This window comes from Triticum aestivum, chromosome 2A, assembly GCF_018294505.1.
Source record: "Triticum aestivum cultivar Chinese Spring chromosome 2A, IWGSC CS RefSeq v2.1, whole genome shotgun sequence".
In the NCBI taxonomy this organism is placed as follows: Eukaryota; Viridiplantae; Streptophyta; class Magnoliopsida; order Poales; family Poaceae; genus Triticum; species Triticum aestivum.
Genome location: NC_057797.1, coordinates 705,269,161 through 705,284,560, shown reverse-complemented (window position 1 = coordinate 705,284,560; position 15,400 = coordinate 705,269,161). Strand labels below are relative to the sequence as shown.

Here is a 15,400-nt window from a genome sequence, read left to right as displayed (position 1 = left end):
AAAAGGGAGAAGGCCCATGTCAAGCCCACACTAGCGGTCTGGGAACCGGATCCTCTAACATCCTCAAGGGATGTCACGTAAGCTACAGTAACCGTGACATCCTTTCTTCACATCTATATGGTTAAACCTAAAATGATTATAATTAATTTGCAAATTACAAATCTACTGTATACATTTACAAAGATTACATACAAACAAAATTATGATGCAATAAAATTATTTTTTGATTTATTTTTGTACATGCTACAGTAAATTTGCACAGTAATTGCTATAGTAACCCTGCCATTCCTTCTCCGTTTTACACACGCATGTCACTGTAGCTTCGTGACATCCCTTGAGGATGTTAGAGGATCCGCTTCCAGCGGCCTGGGCTCTGCGTTCTCGCGTGATCAGCCTGTACGTACGTTTAGCTCCAAAAAAGCTCAAGGAAAATATTAGCTTGTACGTGGAATAGGCTCATAAAAAAAATGTACGTAAATTAGTCGCCGCTGTTCCGTGCCCTCGCCCGCCCTAGCTCTAGCTCTTCTCCCTGACCTATTGCTCCCGATCCTATTCATACGGCATAACTGCGACCGCGCGACGCAGGCACGCAGCCTGATTCCAACCAACAGAAACTAGCCAAGGACCCAAGGTTTAGCACATCAGCACATCACACCATGCATCTACTAATCTCAATTCTCATCTTGTATCATTGTTGAACATATACATCAGATTTTACTAGTTTACATGTTCTGGTTATCTGACTTGTAATGCTACGATTCTATGAAAAATTCCTATCCTGTACATGTCCTAAAAATTATAGTGACCGTGATGCAAATTATCTTGTATGAGTAATTATTTGTGATGCAAATTTTCCCTATGTCAAACTTATCCAATAGCTAATTGTCACACTGCAATTCAGCAGTTATGAAGAGAAAAGCGTTGTCAAACACTGTCCACGTTAATTCATTATTTAAGCAGGTTGCTTCTAGTTCTCCATTGAAAATGTTAATAAGGCTAATGTGCAAGTCATAAATCTGGTCCATTGACACTCATGATGTCAAATTGGGAGCCGCCACCAGACAAGCAAGTTGAAGCTCTAAGAAGTGCCTCCAAAATATTGATTTTATTTTAAGCGCCAAACGAGAGACTTACTTGGGTTAAACGTTGAAAAATTTTAACAGGTAAGTTCTCTTCCAGTGAAATTATTAATTTTTTGTCATGTTATTGGCAATTGTAAAGGTAAATTTGGACTTATACAATTGTATCAATATTTTGGAATCGTGTGGCATGTATTACAGTATGATGATTGTTATTTTTTGGTCTAGAAAAATTTTAGGAACTTGACTTGGCCCCCTATACCAAAATCCTAGCTCCGCCCCTGCTCACCGGTTGCAGCATTGTGGTTGAACCGATCATAGCTTTTGGTGTCGCCACTTCCAGCATCCCTCTCTGTCAGTCGCAGCATCGACAAGCGTGATCCAACGTCGTTGATTGTCAGTCCCAGCGTCATCGGGGTGTAGCTCCCGCACGTGGTTGTCGCAGTTGCACCATCGCTGGCGGCCGATCCCAGCATACCTCGTCGCGGTCACACGTCAGGTGGCTGCCATTTCGAGCACCAGTGGCTGCTAATTGAAGCACCAGTGGCTGACATGGTGCAAAATGATCGATATGTAAAATCCTAACAAGTAATTGCGAGGATTCATGCCGTAACGTCCACTTTACATTGTGAAAACTCCAACGTTCGAATCAAACGGTTCAAACACTTTTAGTCATCTAATGTCGATCACCAAATCAGTCTAGACCGGACAGGACGTTCGAAATCCCAGATACCCTCCTCAAAGTGGGAGGAACCTTAGTGGAGTCTGGACAGTCTGCCCTGTCCACTATCAGTTGGACCATGTCTCCCCACAACCCACGTCAGGAGGGCCTCCGCACGGTCCGACGCTTGCATGCACGATGAATGATCCTATCCACCCTCATCGTACTAAAATTATGTGGCGCGCCAGGGTCGACTACCCCCCTTCCTAAAGAAGATCGCCGGTGTAATCATGGTTGTTGTTTTTTCTTTCTTTTTTAGTGAAAAACTCCACAAAAATTATTGATAATGAAAATGTTTACGATGATAAATGACTTCTTAAAAAATGCTAAGTGGGATAACCAGGATCTATGCTAGAGCTACATAAAAAGTTCTACGTAATTAACATAACGAACCAGGTGGATGAATATGATTGGAGGTAAGGCGAAGGACCAATAATGCTACATTCATGAATGATTATGGGAAGGTTTCACGGACCCCTTCCTTTAATTCTCTCCACCCCCTGATTTTTAGGTGGGTGGGGCCAGTTGTGTAGTTAGGATTTTCCGACGCCCCGAACCAACTACAAAAGAACAGTTTAAATGAACAGTGGTAAAAATGTGAACAGTCAACAAAGAAATGCATTGCCACGCCCTAGGCCATGGCCAGGGTAGCCTGGGGCCTAGCTACGCGCTTGGGTGGCGCCCTCCCTCCTTCTTAACCCCAATCGCCATTTGCCAAGTCATAATTACACGGTAAAACCCCCGTAATCATCTGTGAATGTAGCATTACTCGGGGAAGGACGGGTCCATCCCCTAAAAATAAGGAGGGAGAGGTTTAGTTGTTAGGTAGTTTTCCTAAAGTGGTACGTAGCTCTTGGTAGACGCGGGATTTTTGGATAACTGGTGTCACAAGTGCATGATGAAACGATACCTCCGGTTACTGAAAACAAACAAGAGAAACAATCATTTTGGGTTAAATTTCAACGCACAAGTGACATGTCATGCAGGATCTGCGTGTCCGTTCTTGAATCTTTGAACGATTCCACTACTCGCTGTTGTTACATAATCTGGTCAAGATACCTACGCAAATTGGTCGAAACGTGCCAAGATGTTTGTGTAAATAATATAGCCGGCGTGATGTGACAATATGGTGCGTGCCAGATAGCACTTCTGGGGTTGGAATTACACTGACAGGTAGAAACTGTAGCTTGCTTTTGGATCTTAGCTGAAATCTTATGAAGAGTGCTACTTGGAGGGAGTATTAGACGTTTTTGTAGGCCTAAAAAAACCCTGCAAACAGGAGAGATGTGAACCTGTCAAAGAACCTCTTTTCAGTCATGTTTGATTGCTACTCCTAGTACAACGATTTGATGATTTTGATGTGCAACATGAGACTAGTCTTAAGCTTTCACTGTCATCATCATTATCATCGTCATCATGGGAGCAGTACGTGTCGATTTCAGGGTTAGGGAAAATTTTAGATCAAGATTTCAGGGAGAATTGACTGATACTGGTTGGTTTAGTGTGTATCTATCTGCACATGGGCGACGACTATAGTGTTAAACAACACGTCTGTCAATAAATATGGTGCATAGTCAAACTTTTCTAGGCCTCCTTTAGTTTGGAGGAATTTCATAGGGATTCTAGAGGATAGGATTTTTATAGAATTTTTTCCTTTAGAGCCCTTTGGTTTATAGGAATAGATTCCTATTCTTACATAGGATTGGTTCCTATCCTCCACATTTCATAGGAAAATAAAAATGAGCCTAGACTCAATGGAAAAATTCCTTTGGTGTCAATCAAATGACATCTCGTTTCCTATTCCTACTCATAGAATTTGAGGTACATGCCATCTCATTTTCTACAAAATTCTTATTCCTACGATAATCCTATCCTATGAACCAAGGACATTTTCAAGGCGGATCCGTAGACCTCCCGCAATCGCCCGTGTTATCCGGACCGCAAAAATCATCCAATACCGACTTGTATGGGTGGTCCGGACGTGATTTCTCCCGTAAACCGAAGACAAACGTGGGGAGATTTACGGAAGTCTGAACCGATCTCAAGCCCGCTTCAGACCGTCCTGGCCCACCAAAAACCCCTCCCCTCTCCCGCGCACGCTCCTACCCGGCACCAGCTGCCCGCATTCATGCCGCTGTACAGCGTGCCGCTCAACATTGAAGACGGCTCGGGGCTGATGCGACCTCTCACTGCCTCTGCCATTGAAGCGTCGCGGCGGCCAATGATGCCGCCCGCGATGCGTCTCCGGTGTCCGCGCATGTTCAATGGAGACATGTGACTGCACGGGACGGACGGATATCTACCACGCCCATTCAATGCCGCTGACCGTTCTTCTGCCGCCATTAAGCAAGCTCGTCGGCTGAGAAACCCACTCTGGCGCCGCGCATTGACGCACCCGGACACCTCGCCTCACCGGAATCCGCTATATAAAGGCGCCACACCCGGCTAACTCCACACCACAACACCAGTCCCTTCACATCCTCCTCCCTTGCAATGCATCGCCCATGATCGCCAGTGGGAAAGCACTGTGAGACAGCCTGCCGCCGGAGATGAAGCACGCGGTGGATGCCCTTGCCGCCTCTTGGCATAGCCGTCGTGCCAGGCCTACCACGAGGCAGGTGGTGGTGGTGTTGTGCACCGCTTCCTTGAAGGCATTGTCTTGGAGCCGGCGGGGATGATGGGACCGACAATGGCTTGCTTCACATGGTTTGTGAGGAAAATTGCTCACCTTTGTCCGGTGTAGCGTCTGATTTGGCAACCATAATGATGGCGAGTTGTGTATGGTCACGGCAGGGCTCTGGTAGTCGAGTATGTTCGGCGTGTCCGATAGGTTTCTCTTTGTCTCAATGTGTCATCATGGAGTCGGGGCTACCTCGATGGAGCCTAGGCGGTGACGTTGATAGCTGATTGGTGGTCTTCGAGGTAGTCCTGGCCATGGGAAGCTCGGCCCGGTCCGAAAAAGCCTGACCCGGCCCAGCCCGACGCTGCTTCCGGGGCCAGGCCCGGGCCTAAGTTTTTTGTCTCGGGCTTGGCTAGGCCCGGCCCGAGGTTTGGCCAGGTATACTTCGAGGAGGTCTAGCTTGGGTCGTGCAAATCATGCATATTTCTTCCGCATGTGATCATCTTCAAAGTCAGAATTATCTCGTCGCCATTGTTGGTGGTCCGTTGTTTGGCATAGCTCCTTGTAGGTTTTGTGCGGTTGCTGTGGTAGGGGCACCGTTGATACTTGTTTGCAGTGAACTCTGAATCGCTTGCGCGGAGAGGAGTGATGATGGTGATGTTTGCATTCGACCTTCATGGTGGTCCTCTCTTCAACAATGTGGGTGGATTTTGTTTTGATGCCCAGATCGACAGGCGGTGCGCCTTCACGGCATTTGTAGCAGTTTTTATCTGATTTCACCAAATTAATTTGGCAATTCTCTTTTTTTCATGGTGCTACAAGACAAATATTTTAGCCCCAATTTAATAAAAGTCTATCACGTGTGTGCCATAGTCAAGCTCGAACTAATGCACCTCAATCATGCATCATCTGGACGGCGCATGACAGGTTTGAGTGAGATGTGGGGGCAGGACTTCCAAACATGTAGACCAAAGTTGCTTACCCTGTTGGCGTGGGGTCCTCCACCGTAGATAAAATAAATATCACCCAATCATGGTGGAAATGGATGTGAGCTCACTGGCATCAAACAATTGGAAACAATTCGGCGACCTGGTCAGTATATATGCTGCTAGGAAGCCAGGGGTCCGTCGCTCGTAGCACTCACTTATTAGCGAGGGCCGAGGGGTGTGAAGGAAGAACAACAACAGGTGAACGGCGAGCAGATACAGACACCATCTCGTTCTGCTCTTGGAGCAACATGTCGAGTCCTCAGGAAATCCAGCTCCAGGTCAGAGGTAATCCTCCTCTACTTGCGTTCCTCGAGCGTGATTATGTGTATCAGCTGTTTCGGTCAGTCCTGATGGTGCAAACAATTTGTTTTCGTGATGTTTAACTGGCTGCGTTCCCAGTTCCCACCGGTAATCTTGGGAAGGCGGTAATTCTTTGTCAAAATGGTCGTCATGATACGGTGCCCGGCGATCTCCATGCGTCTGGCATGGCCTGTTCTTGCTCTGGTCGCGGCCCTTCAACTAGCTAGCAACGCAGTTCCACAGTAAATTTACCAACTAGCAACAAGCATCCACATGTAATTTCTCCACCTTCTTCAAAATATCCGCCGCCTAAACACTTCCGCCAAGAAAAAAGCTATCGAAAAAGGAGCTACCTCATTACATCTGCAGTTCTGCACGTCGTGCATGTAGCTTTCATGTGGTAGTATTTGATTGGAGACAAGCAAATCATTGGAGAGTGGAAATAAATACAGAGCACCCATACCATACCGGTCATCTTATCTTCATGTGAGTGAATTCAGAAGTTGTTTCTTACAAGCAAATATCTAAACCAGTAGTTGGAACTTGGAATGGAAGCAAAGCAGAAACACGTAGCCCTGGCCTACAATCAGAACTCAGTTTCAGTTTCTTCTGCAAAAATGAACCGGGCTTTACTGATGCACTTTGGGAGTACTAAAGAGATCCACTCACTAAAATTACGTCACCTTTTCTGTCCACTGATTAAGGTAGTGTCCCGGAGCAAGAAGAATCGGGCCATGGCGAGAACGGCGCGGGGCCGAAGGCCGCCGAGCGACGACGGCCGGGGACACGCGGCGTCAGGTGGTGGCTGATGGTGCTGCTGGACATGCTCGTGGTGCTCTGCGGGCAGACCGTGGCCACCCTGCTGGGCCGTTACTACTACAACTCCGGCGGCAACAGCAAGTGGATGGCCACGCTCACGCAGTCCGGCGGCTCGCCCCTGCTCGCCATCCTCCTCCTCCTCACGCCGCGCGACCCCGTCGGCGAGCCCCGGCCGGCGGCGGCCAAGATGGTGCCCATCTACCTCGGGCTGGGCACCCTCATCGGCTTCGACAACCTCATGTACTCGTACGCGCTGCAGTACCTGCCGGTGTCCACCTTCGCGCTGGTGGCCGCCACGCAGCTGGCCTTCAACTCCGTCACCTCCCGCCTCATCAACGCGCAGCGCTTCACGGCGCTCATCGCCAACTCCGTGGTGGTGCTCACCTTCTCGGCCGCGCTGCTCGGCGTCGGCTCCTCCTCCGACGGCACCTCCGCCGCCGACCTGCCGCGCGGCAAGTACACGCTGGGCTTCATCCTGACGCTGTCTGCCTCCGCCGTGTTCGCGCTCATCCTGTCCCTCTTCGAGGTCACCTTCGAGAAGGCGGTCCGGGGGAGGACGCTCCGGTGGGTGCTGCGGGTGCAGATGTGCACCAACTTCGTGGCGGCGACGGTGGCGGTGTGCGGGCTGCTGGCGTCGGGGGAGTGGCGGACGATCCCGGGGGAGATGGCGGCGTTCGAGGACGGGAGGGCGAGGTACGTGGCAACGCTGGTGGGGACGGCCGTGTCGTGGCAGGCCATGTCGGTGGCGACGCTGCGGCTGATCACGAGGGTGTCGTCGCTGTTCGCCAACGTGACGGGCACCGTGTCGTTGCCGCTGGTGCCGGTGTTCGCCGTGGTGCTGTTCGGGGACCGGATGACGGGGATCAAGGCCGTCGCCATGCTCATGGCCGTCTGGGGGTTCCTCTCCTACGTCTACCAGCACTACCTCGACGGCCGGCGCGCCGCGGCCATGGGGGGTCAAGGTGGAGCGGCAGAGTGCTGCGTCTGCAAGGCGCGCGCGGGCGGCGAGGCCGCTTTGCCCGCCTGAGACGTCCCTCGTGCTCGTGTTCGTGGCCAAACAAAGCTAAAATTACAGTAGTGGTGTCCTAATAGCACTCTCTCTTTTCTTTTTTGAAAATCATTCCTACATCCTGTTTGTTGGAGACTTAGAATTCAGGCCAAGTATTTTAGAAACCATAGTATACGAAAAACAATGTATTATAACATGCAGGCACGAAATGCCACAGCAAATACCTTCTCCAAATATTACTCTAATCAACTGATCCTAGCGGAAAATGACATGAGATGGTATCAATCGTTTTTACAGGCTTTGCTCATTTGCTTGCAACTAGTATATCAGTGGCAAAAGACAAGGTGAAACACACAGCCAGTAGCAAGGCGATATGGATATGAGCAAGAGCGAAATCCAGTTGTTTACATAATAAAACACATGCTTTGATTGTCATACCAGAACTACCACATAATAGTGCAAAATTCAGTGCTTGGCGATAGCCAGCATGCATGGGTTTGACGATCAAATTCATTAGTACAGTCGCCCGCACTAGCTAGTCTTCCCCTTTCCAAAGATCAGCAAACTCGTCGGGCTCGAGGGTGTTCTCCATCTCGTGCATCTTCCTCCTCACCTTGGCCTTCACCTTCTTGGCGTACTTGCCTGCCTTCTTCCGTTTCTCCAGTGCGCGGATCTGGTGCTCCAAATCAATGAAACCGTTATTAACCCCCGGGTGTGGATCAGTACATGTCAAAGCATACATGAATATGCATACCCTGGTGAGCTGTAAATCTTTTTCCCCAGAACCACAAAAAGATACCAACCAGACGATAGCACTAATCTATTCCAGGTTTGCAGATCAATCATGATTAGTTAGTTAGGTCCAACAGAATGGAGCAGTAGTGTACAAGGAGTACTGTATCTGAGAGAAACATAATGGATGACACGCATTTGAATGTTCCATTCCAATGGTGCAAACACGATATGCATCTCATTTCATGAAAAATGTGCTCCTCATAATACCATATTTGATATCAAATCCCATTCCAGAACACAATAAAGCTAACTGTGCACCAGCGGTACCAATAAATAACATGACACTACAGATCATTCAACTTGTCGATTTTCTCAGTTCAACTTTTATTTCAAGCAAAGAAACACAAGAAACAGATAATATAACTATTCCTTGATGACCAAAGAGGTAAGACCAGATTTTCATTACAAAGATGTCTGAAATATATGTACTTAGTCCAAATCAACTGGTGAAAGCAAGCTATACCTGATTGGGAGACACATAGAATGGGTTCTCGAACAATGTGGGGCCACCAAAACTACCACCAAATATTTTTATTGGATTCAAACAGAACCTGGGGCCAACCTACACACAGCAATTTCATTAGAATATTGATTAGCAAACAAGTTATATAAACCATCAAGATATAAGCTCACACTACTTTTACCTCAACAAGTGTCATTTTATCTAGGCCTCCTTTATCAACTTTGTCAATCTCATTGTGGGGTACAGATATCTGTCAAGTATATCATTTGATAAGTTTCAGATGGTGTTAATAACTTGACAGGTTTTAAGTATTGAAACTTCATCGTAATCAAAACTCTAAAGACCAAGACATCACCTGGTAATTTCTGAACCAAATGTGGTCATCCACAATGGAGAACACAAAAACATGATCATGAAAAGGTTTTGCCTTCCTATGATCTTTTGGAGTAGCAAAAATCTGCATTTACAGCAATGGGCAATAAGTTAGCTCTGACAGTCTATCATTAAAAGAAGAGCATGTCTCCACTGGATTACTAATTTGACTATATCGAAGTATATTATCACCTCTGCTATACTAATATAGCCTGGGTTATTAAATGTGAATCCTTCCTTCAGAGGCCTATATTATTATAAACATAAAAAAGAGCAATAGTGGATGCATTACACCCACATGCTAGTCTGTAACTACTGTGTGGACAAATATGATCTTACCGTAAACATGCATCAAAAATCAAGTTTAACCTCTTTTGACACCAACTAAATAAGAATAAATTGATCTTGCAAAAACCGAAGTTTTCTTTTTTAATACAGGTCAATATCAGCTTTGTTCAAAATGCTGATAACACATGCAGCATAATGTAACAAGCCAAATCATCACGTACTTGTGTTATCATTTCCTTCAAGAGCTTCCAATGAGGTTGCTGGTCAAAATTTGAAGAAAATGTTAGCAGAGGACGTGACCCTTTCAGATGGTTGCCGGTGAGCCTCAGTTCCTCCATGGTGTGAACTGCACGTAAATGTTACAGGATGGTTGGGCATTAGTAGACGAATCATCACGATAAAAATACACACAGTACAAAATGCAGTGCATAGTAAAACAACTGAATAACTACTATTGGTGTGAGAGTATACCAGCATTGACTAGAAATTTCACTGATGGCCCTGCAGGGGACTTGACCATCCAAAGGTAAAGATCTTTCTGTTTTCTGCACTGCAATATACACGCAGAAGATGCTTCAATATAAGAATTAGCAACTCTAGGGCATATTTAAATTGTCTAATTTTAGAGCGATAGTAAAACAACGTGGAGTTGACAACTTTTAAACATTGTGAAACAGATAACAGACAGTGTGGATTACAAAGCTCAGTAAGGTTCACACCAGAACAATGATATGGATCAGAATTAACTCTGAAGTTGATTTCGCACCACAAACAACTAACCAGTTCCATGTTAAATGCAGTATGATTTAGCAACCGTTAATGTTCCTATTATGTACTTCTCCTATCAAAGTAGGCAACCTTGAGGTGGTCGAAGATAAACTATTTCCATCAAGCTAGCAAGCAGGCAGCGAGCATAGTATGTGTGTAGTACCTCGAAAAAGAGGCAGCTGGAGCAGCTCCTGAGCTCGACCAGCTCGTTGAGCGCGCTGCCCTTGCTCTGCTTGGACTCAACCTTGCTGTCCTTCTTGGCGTGCGGCAGCAGCGACACCACGTTCTGCATCAGATGCCGGTACCTACGCACAGCGCAAACCAATCCGCAAAACAATCAACACCCCCCACAAAAGCATTGGTCTAACAACCACCACCAGAGAACTCCAAGCAGAGAGGGTAACACGCTCACCTGTAAATGATGCGGCGGGAGCACGTAATGAGCACCTTCTCCTTGTTCCGGAAGAGCGGCCCAGCGTCCTTAGAAGCAGGCTCGGCGGCCGAGTCCTTGAACCCAAAGAGGGTGCGTTCCGGCCGCTCGGGGGCAGAGTCATCAGGCTTCTCTACGGCAGCAGAGGCGGGAGCATCGGAGCTGCGCTTCCTCTTCTTCGCCATGGGGTGAGACGCTGGGGCTTGAGCACTTGAGGGCAAGATCTACTTCAACATTGACACTAATTATTAGATAACAGAATCACGAGGAGCACAAATGTTGGCATCGCAAATGCGTCACATATCAATAATCCATTCACATTGCTAACGAAGCACCCATACATCTGGACTTATCACCCAACAGAGAACACTTGCGCGCAAGAGACCGTTTCTAGAAAGAAAGAAAATGCATTGCTTGGCGAAGAGGGACCCTGTACTTAATCGACACCAAGTCATTTGTTTACCCAATGGCCAGCAAGCGCCACAAAGATTGTGTGTTCTTACAAATACGTACATACGCATGCTCTGCTGAACTAATCAGTGTGCAGTGCGAAACTTGTACTGTCGCAGAACGCAGGCCATGCCGAACTGTTGCCACGGCTGGACGGGCGTGGGGCACACGGAGCACAAGAGAACGCAGGGGGAGAGGGCCCGAGCGAGTGGATTTACCTATGCCGGGGTCGAGGAAGAAGCGGCCACCGGAGGCGCGGCGCGGGGGGCAGAGCTGTGGTTCTCCGAAGGCACTCCCGGCAACAACGCTGCGGTGGTTCGTCTGGACAAGGTAGGAGGAGGAGGCGGCGGCGTGGAGGTCCAAGGAAGGAAGGAAACCCTGAGTTTCTGGGCGATGTTGATGCTGGGCTGCGGATAGTCCACTTTTCATCGTGTTGGTGGGCCGGGTGGGCTGGGCTGGGCTGGGCGTGTGTGTGGCGAGCCCATTCAGATTTGGATTGGGCTCCTCGCGGACGCGGCTTGCCTGTTCCGATCCGAAATACCCGGGTTCTGGAGTAGTAAAAAAACCGCCAATCTCCATGGTTTGGCGTCTTAAACCATGCAGAGGCGAAGGCTAGGAATCATGAGATGATGAGAACGGCCATGAATCTCAAGGATCCAAAGTAAACTCCTAGTCCTCATGTTCTCTTTTCATTCGTTCTTTTCATCCAATTGCTTACTTTTTCTTCTGATTTTTTTCAGAATTTATGTTTGCAAGTTACCATATTTTTCATGTTTGCAATTCAAAATTTATTCAAAAGTGTTTGTAGAAAATTCTCGCAAGCTTTGCTGCTACTAGATACCCAACGGACTTGAAACATGATAATGACAACCATGTTGGTGCATGCAATTCAGCAAGACTTAAAGAGTTGACAACCTAAACATGCAAGCACACTTGCTCTGTGTTTTGAAATCCGAATGCAGGAATTTCAAATATCAGAGTAGCATTGTTTTAGATAGAGGTGAGCATAAGGTAGAACGGTACAGACAGTCATAAGCTACAACTTGGTCCAACAATATGAAAAGGGCTTTCCGCGCAAAAAAAAAAAATACGAAAAGGGCTTGCTCTCATAGTTTCCCCTCTCTTGCTACAGCCAGGTTAAGAATTACTCAAAGCACACTCACAACAGTTTTGCTGCTTAACTACTACTAAGGGGGGTCTGGCAACCTCTTTTCCTTGCTAGTGCATCTTGCAGGAGCCATCACTAATTCCTGCATGACAATACAAAGGGGACCAATGAGCTCAATGATCGGTACAAGTAAGCTGCTTTGGTGATTTCAGTAGCACAGATGCACGTTTGCTTAGAAAGCGTATCGACTTTGACCCTAGTTTCTTGTTTAAAGGATAAAGGAAACTTTTGTTTAGACAAAGCAAGCTTTCATTGCTGTAACAGAAAACTGTTTCAGGAAAGAAAAGAAAAAACAAACAATGATCTGATGTTTTTGCCTACCTGCATCACACAAAAAGAAAAGAAAATCATGACAGGGCACACCAAGAACTCAGTGTGGAGTTTTTCTTTGTTGCAATGATCTGATGTTTCATGGATCACCAGGTCAGGCCTTAATCTGCCTGTCTGCATCACCGAAACATTTACCTTGAGATTTCTAAGGTGGGTGTCAACGATTCGTGTGCCATATAGGCTGATGTTCTGATGCCGCGAGAGATTCATCACAAATAAAATGATAGGCAAAAAGAAAGAATCTAGGGAAAATGAAAGGCTCTCAGATGATTAAAGATCAAGTAAATGCCACACAGGTGATTGAACACAAGCGTATGGGTATGGTTGAACTAGAAGCACAGTAATGTATGCGTTCAGCTGCCATTCAGATGCTATCATCGCCAAAATGAAAAATCAGCTACATGCATGTACCTGCGAGTCTTCCTGCGCTTGACCACTGTGAGTTCTTGCACACGATCGGCCATGTACTCAGTACACTCCGTTAGGGTGGCTTTCCGGTCCGCCCGGTAGTTCCATAGCTCATAGACGGTGCTCCTGTCGCCTAGGCAGTTGTACTCTTTCATCTCCATCAGCGCATTGATGACAGCTTTGTAGGGGCCTTCTCCCCATTCCTTCTTCAGTTCTTGCAGCTTATCATCATTGACATTCAGAACCTCCTGACAATGCAGCAGCACATGATCTTTTAATGTCGATAATTGGTCAAACACAACTGGTCAGATGCCAAGAAGCTTTCCACAACTGTCAATTGACATACCTGATGATTGCCCTCGACCGTGACCATGTTGAAGGGATTCCAGCTTACGTCAGTGATCCGCTGCTGCCACAGTGAGTACAGCTTACTAGACGCATCAGCGGCTTTTGTTGTACGGAACTTCTCAGCGCAAGCAATCTCGAACGCCTTCACATTCAGTTTGCCCATTTCCTTTATCCCGATGATCCGCCCGCCGTATTTATCAATTTCAAGGAATTGCTGGAACAATGACTTACATGTCACATCGGCTACCATATCTATGAACTATGCAATATCTATCTACATATATCTGGAGAAATATTCCATGGCTCTGAGCAAACCTTGATCAGATGTTCACGCAGGGCCACCACGTCATCATCTGTGCTTGGTGGAACAACTGAGGTTTGGCCAACAATGGGGTTGTTTACCAGCATGCTCCCAGGACGCTCTTCTGCCAGGTCAGGCTTGTGAGCATCAATTCCCAGAGGACCTTGAGAAGGCACTTCCTGGTGCCTCATTGATCTTTTCTGCCCCTGCTTCGTACCAAAACTTTTATAAGCAAGACATGGTTTATCAAGGACAAACAGTAGACAGAAAGGAACCTACCAAGTTACATAGACTGAAGATATTTTGTTTTTGCATATATGCAGACTACAACAAAAGATATATAACTCCTGAAGGTGTTAAGTTGCATGGCATGGCAATATGATGAACAGATAAAAAATGTAGAAAAAATAATGAACAGATAACACTGCGAAACCAACACATTTTACTATACGTTGGTGTGATTACCTTACTATTACTAGGCTGGACATGCTCAGAAGCAGAGCAATTCAGTAGCTCAGGTAGATTTTGCTTAGCTTCCCAGTCTTGAAGCTTCTTCTTTACAAGCTCCAGCTCCTTTTTACTGAGAGAGGTCTCCGCGCTTCCTGCTGCAAGCTCCTTGTTTACTTCCACAATCGTTTTCTTTGCCTCCTCAAGTTCATCTTTCAGTGCTGCCAAAACGTCCCCAGTTACCATGACATTTTCACATCAAAACTGATATTTGAGCACTAAATAGTCCAAGACTGAAACAGATGCACGACAATGATGAAGCTTCTCAACAATGTGTTGTGACACATGCCAATGATCACAAGAGTTATCGGGGTCCTATAAGAAACTAATTTGGAAATAGAGAACCATATGAAAGAGATTACAGACCACGATAATCCTGCTGGAGCATCTCCTTTTCTTCCATGACTTCACCAACAACAGCCTTGATTTCCATGTACTCGAGGGCAGCATCCCTATGATAGCATATCTTGGACTCAAGCTTTGAAACCAATGATCCAGCGCGGGCCATTGCCATGCCCTCAGCCATAAAGTCTGCAGGTCCAGTAGCCAACAGAGTATCACGGCATTTACACACCATGCGCACAGTTCCACAGCATATCATACAAGTTATACTTCTAGAACTCTAGTACGAGTCTTTTCTAAAAAAAAGACTTCTAGTACGAGTGTTGTTGTGGTGGTTAGCTATGGCTTTTATCTGACAGTTTGTGCCTCCATGAGTTAAAAATTCAGGTGCTTATGTAGAAAAAAGGAGTACTTAAAGTGAATTTTGAACATGAGTAAAAATCAGGGAGTAATGCTAAAGATACACTGATGAGATCCAAGAAACAGGCAGAGAAGACCTCACCTTAGCAAATGGAGCACGCCGAGATGGTAAGAACCAGCACCACTGTCCTTCAAACTGGTCTGCAAAGGGAAACGGTTAATCAGGTGAGTGAAGGGATTTGTGCAATTAGCACCCCACAAAACTGAAATCTAGTTGCCCTGTATGTAGGAGTACTACCCAGAAGAAACCCATAAAACATAGCAAGAAAACGAAAATTTCTCCAACATTCGAAACAAGAAGAAAACAAAGAGAGTCGCAAGATCTAAACCTGCTCTTTCAGACACGTCCCAAAATCAAAAGTTTAGGGTTTCGAAGAAAAAAAACACTAAATTCAGGAAAAATGCTTTCTTCCAAGCCTCCAAAAAGAATAGAACTTGCGCCGGGTGAAGTACTGCCTAATGACAAGAATGCA

General features: G+C 46.4%; 3 protein-coding genes across 6 annotated transcripts in view; 1 reads left to right on the top strand and 2 right to left on the bottom strand.

Annotated features, from left to right (window-relative positions):
• The first annotated feature begins 5,482 nt into the window (after positions 1 to 5,482).
• LOC123190384 (probable purine permease 11) lies at positions 5,483 to 7,782 on the top strand. The gene is made up of 2 exons (XM_044603009.1): positions 5,483 to 5,694; positions 6,414 to 7,782. Exons 1-2 carry the CDS (start codon positions 5,523 to 5,525, stop codon positions 7,553 to 7,555), a joined length of 1,314 nt encoding a protein of 437 aa, XP_044458944.1. The 5' UTR covers positions 5,483 to 5,522; the 3' UTR covers positions 7,556 to 7,782.
• A 42-nt stretch (positions 7,783 to 7,824) lies between these two features.
• Positions 7,825 to 11,510, bottom strand: LOC123190387 (ribosome biogenesis protein BRX1 homolog 2). Of its 2 annotated transcripts, none has more exons than XM_044603013.1 (9): positions 11,322 to 11,510; positions 10,636 to 10,877; positions 10,387 to 10,528; positions 9,927 to 10,005; positions 9,677 to 9,801; positions 9,151 to 9,252; positions 8,977 to 9,045; positions 8,796 to 8,894; positions 7,825 to 8,210 (listed from the first exon to the last, which is right to left on the bottom strand). In XM_044603013.1, exons 2-9 carry the CDS (start codon positions 10,836 to 10,838, stop codon positions 8,073 to 8,075), a joined length of 957 nt encoding a protein of 318 aa, XP_044458948.1. In that variant the 5' UTR covers positions 10,839 to 10,877; positions 11,322 to 11,510; the 3' UTR covers positions 7,825 to 8,072. The 2 variants fall into 2 exon arrangements, with proteins under 2 accessions (XP_044458948.1, XP_044458949.1); XM_044603014.1 differs by having other exon boundaries at positions 10,636 to 10,880; positions 11,322 to 11,507.
• Positions 11,511 to 11,967: 457 nt separating this feature from the next.
• The window catches only part of LOC123190385 (factor of DNA methylation 1), a 4,190-nt gene continuing 757 nt past the window's right edge, over positions 11,968 to 15,400 (bottom strand). For 2 of the 3 annotated variants that reach the window (XM_044603010.1, XM_044603011.1), the window contains exons 2-8: positions 15,010 to 15,068; positions 14,532 to 14,696; positions 14,124 to 14,326; positions 13,673 to 13,867; positions 13,356 to 13,571; positions 13,013 to 13,257; positions 11,968 to 12,353 (exon numbers count right to left, since the gene is read on the bottom strand). In XM_044603010.1, coding sequence (XP_044458945.1) covers positions 12,347 to 12,353; positions 13,013 to 13,257; positions 13,356 to 13,571; positions 13,673 to 13,867; positions 14,124 to 14,326; positions 14,532 to 14,691 — 1,026 coding nt within the window. In that variant the 5' untranslated portion in view covers positions 14,692 to 14,696; positions 15,010 to 15,068 and the 3' untranslated portion in view covers positions 11,968 to 12,346. The remainder of the gene's footprint in view (positions 12,354 to 13,012; positions 13,258 to 13,355; positions 13,572 to 13,672; positions 13,868 to 14,123; positions 14,327 to 14,531; positions 14,697 to 15,009; positions 15,069 to 15,400) is intronic. The other variant, XM_044603012.1, reaches the window with a different exon arrangement.

What these genes read in the sequence shown, in the direction of transcription:
- LOC123190387 (XM_044603013.1), bottom strand. Translation starts at nt 10,838, where the DNA reads ATGGCGAAGAAGAGGAAGCGCAGCTCCGATGCTCCCGCCTCTGCTGCC. An exon ending in TGAAGGAAATGATAACACAA is followed by an intron (nt 9,253 to 9,676) that starts GTACGTGATGAT and finishes CTGTAAATGCAG; the next exon opens with ATTTTTGCTACTCCAAAAGA. An exon ending in TCTATGTGTCTCCCAATCAG is followed by an intron (nt 8,211 to 8,795) that starts GTATAGCTTGCT and finishes TTGGAGCACCAG; the next exon opens with ATCCGCGCACTGGAGAAACG.
- LOC123190384 (XM_044603009.1), top strand. Translation starts at nt 5,523, where the DNA reads ATGCTGCTAGGAAGCCAGGGGTCCGTCGCTCGTAGCACTCACTTATTA. An exon ending in AATCCAGCTCCAGGTCAGAG is followed by an intron (nt 5,695 to 6,413) that starts GTAATCCTCCTC and finishes CCACTGATTAAG; the next exon opens with GTAGTGTCCCGGAGCAAGAA.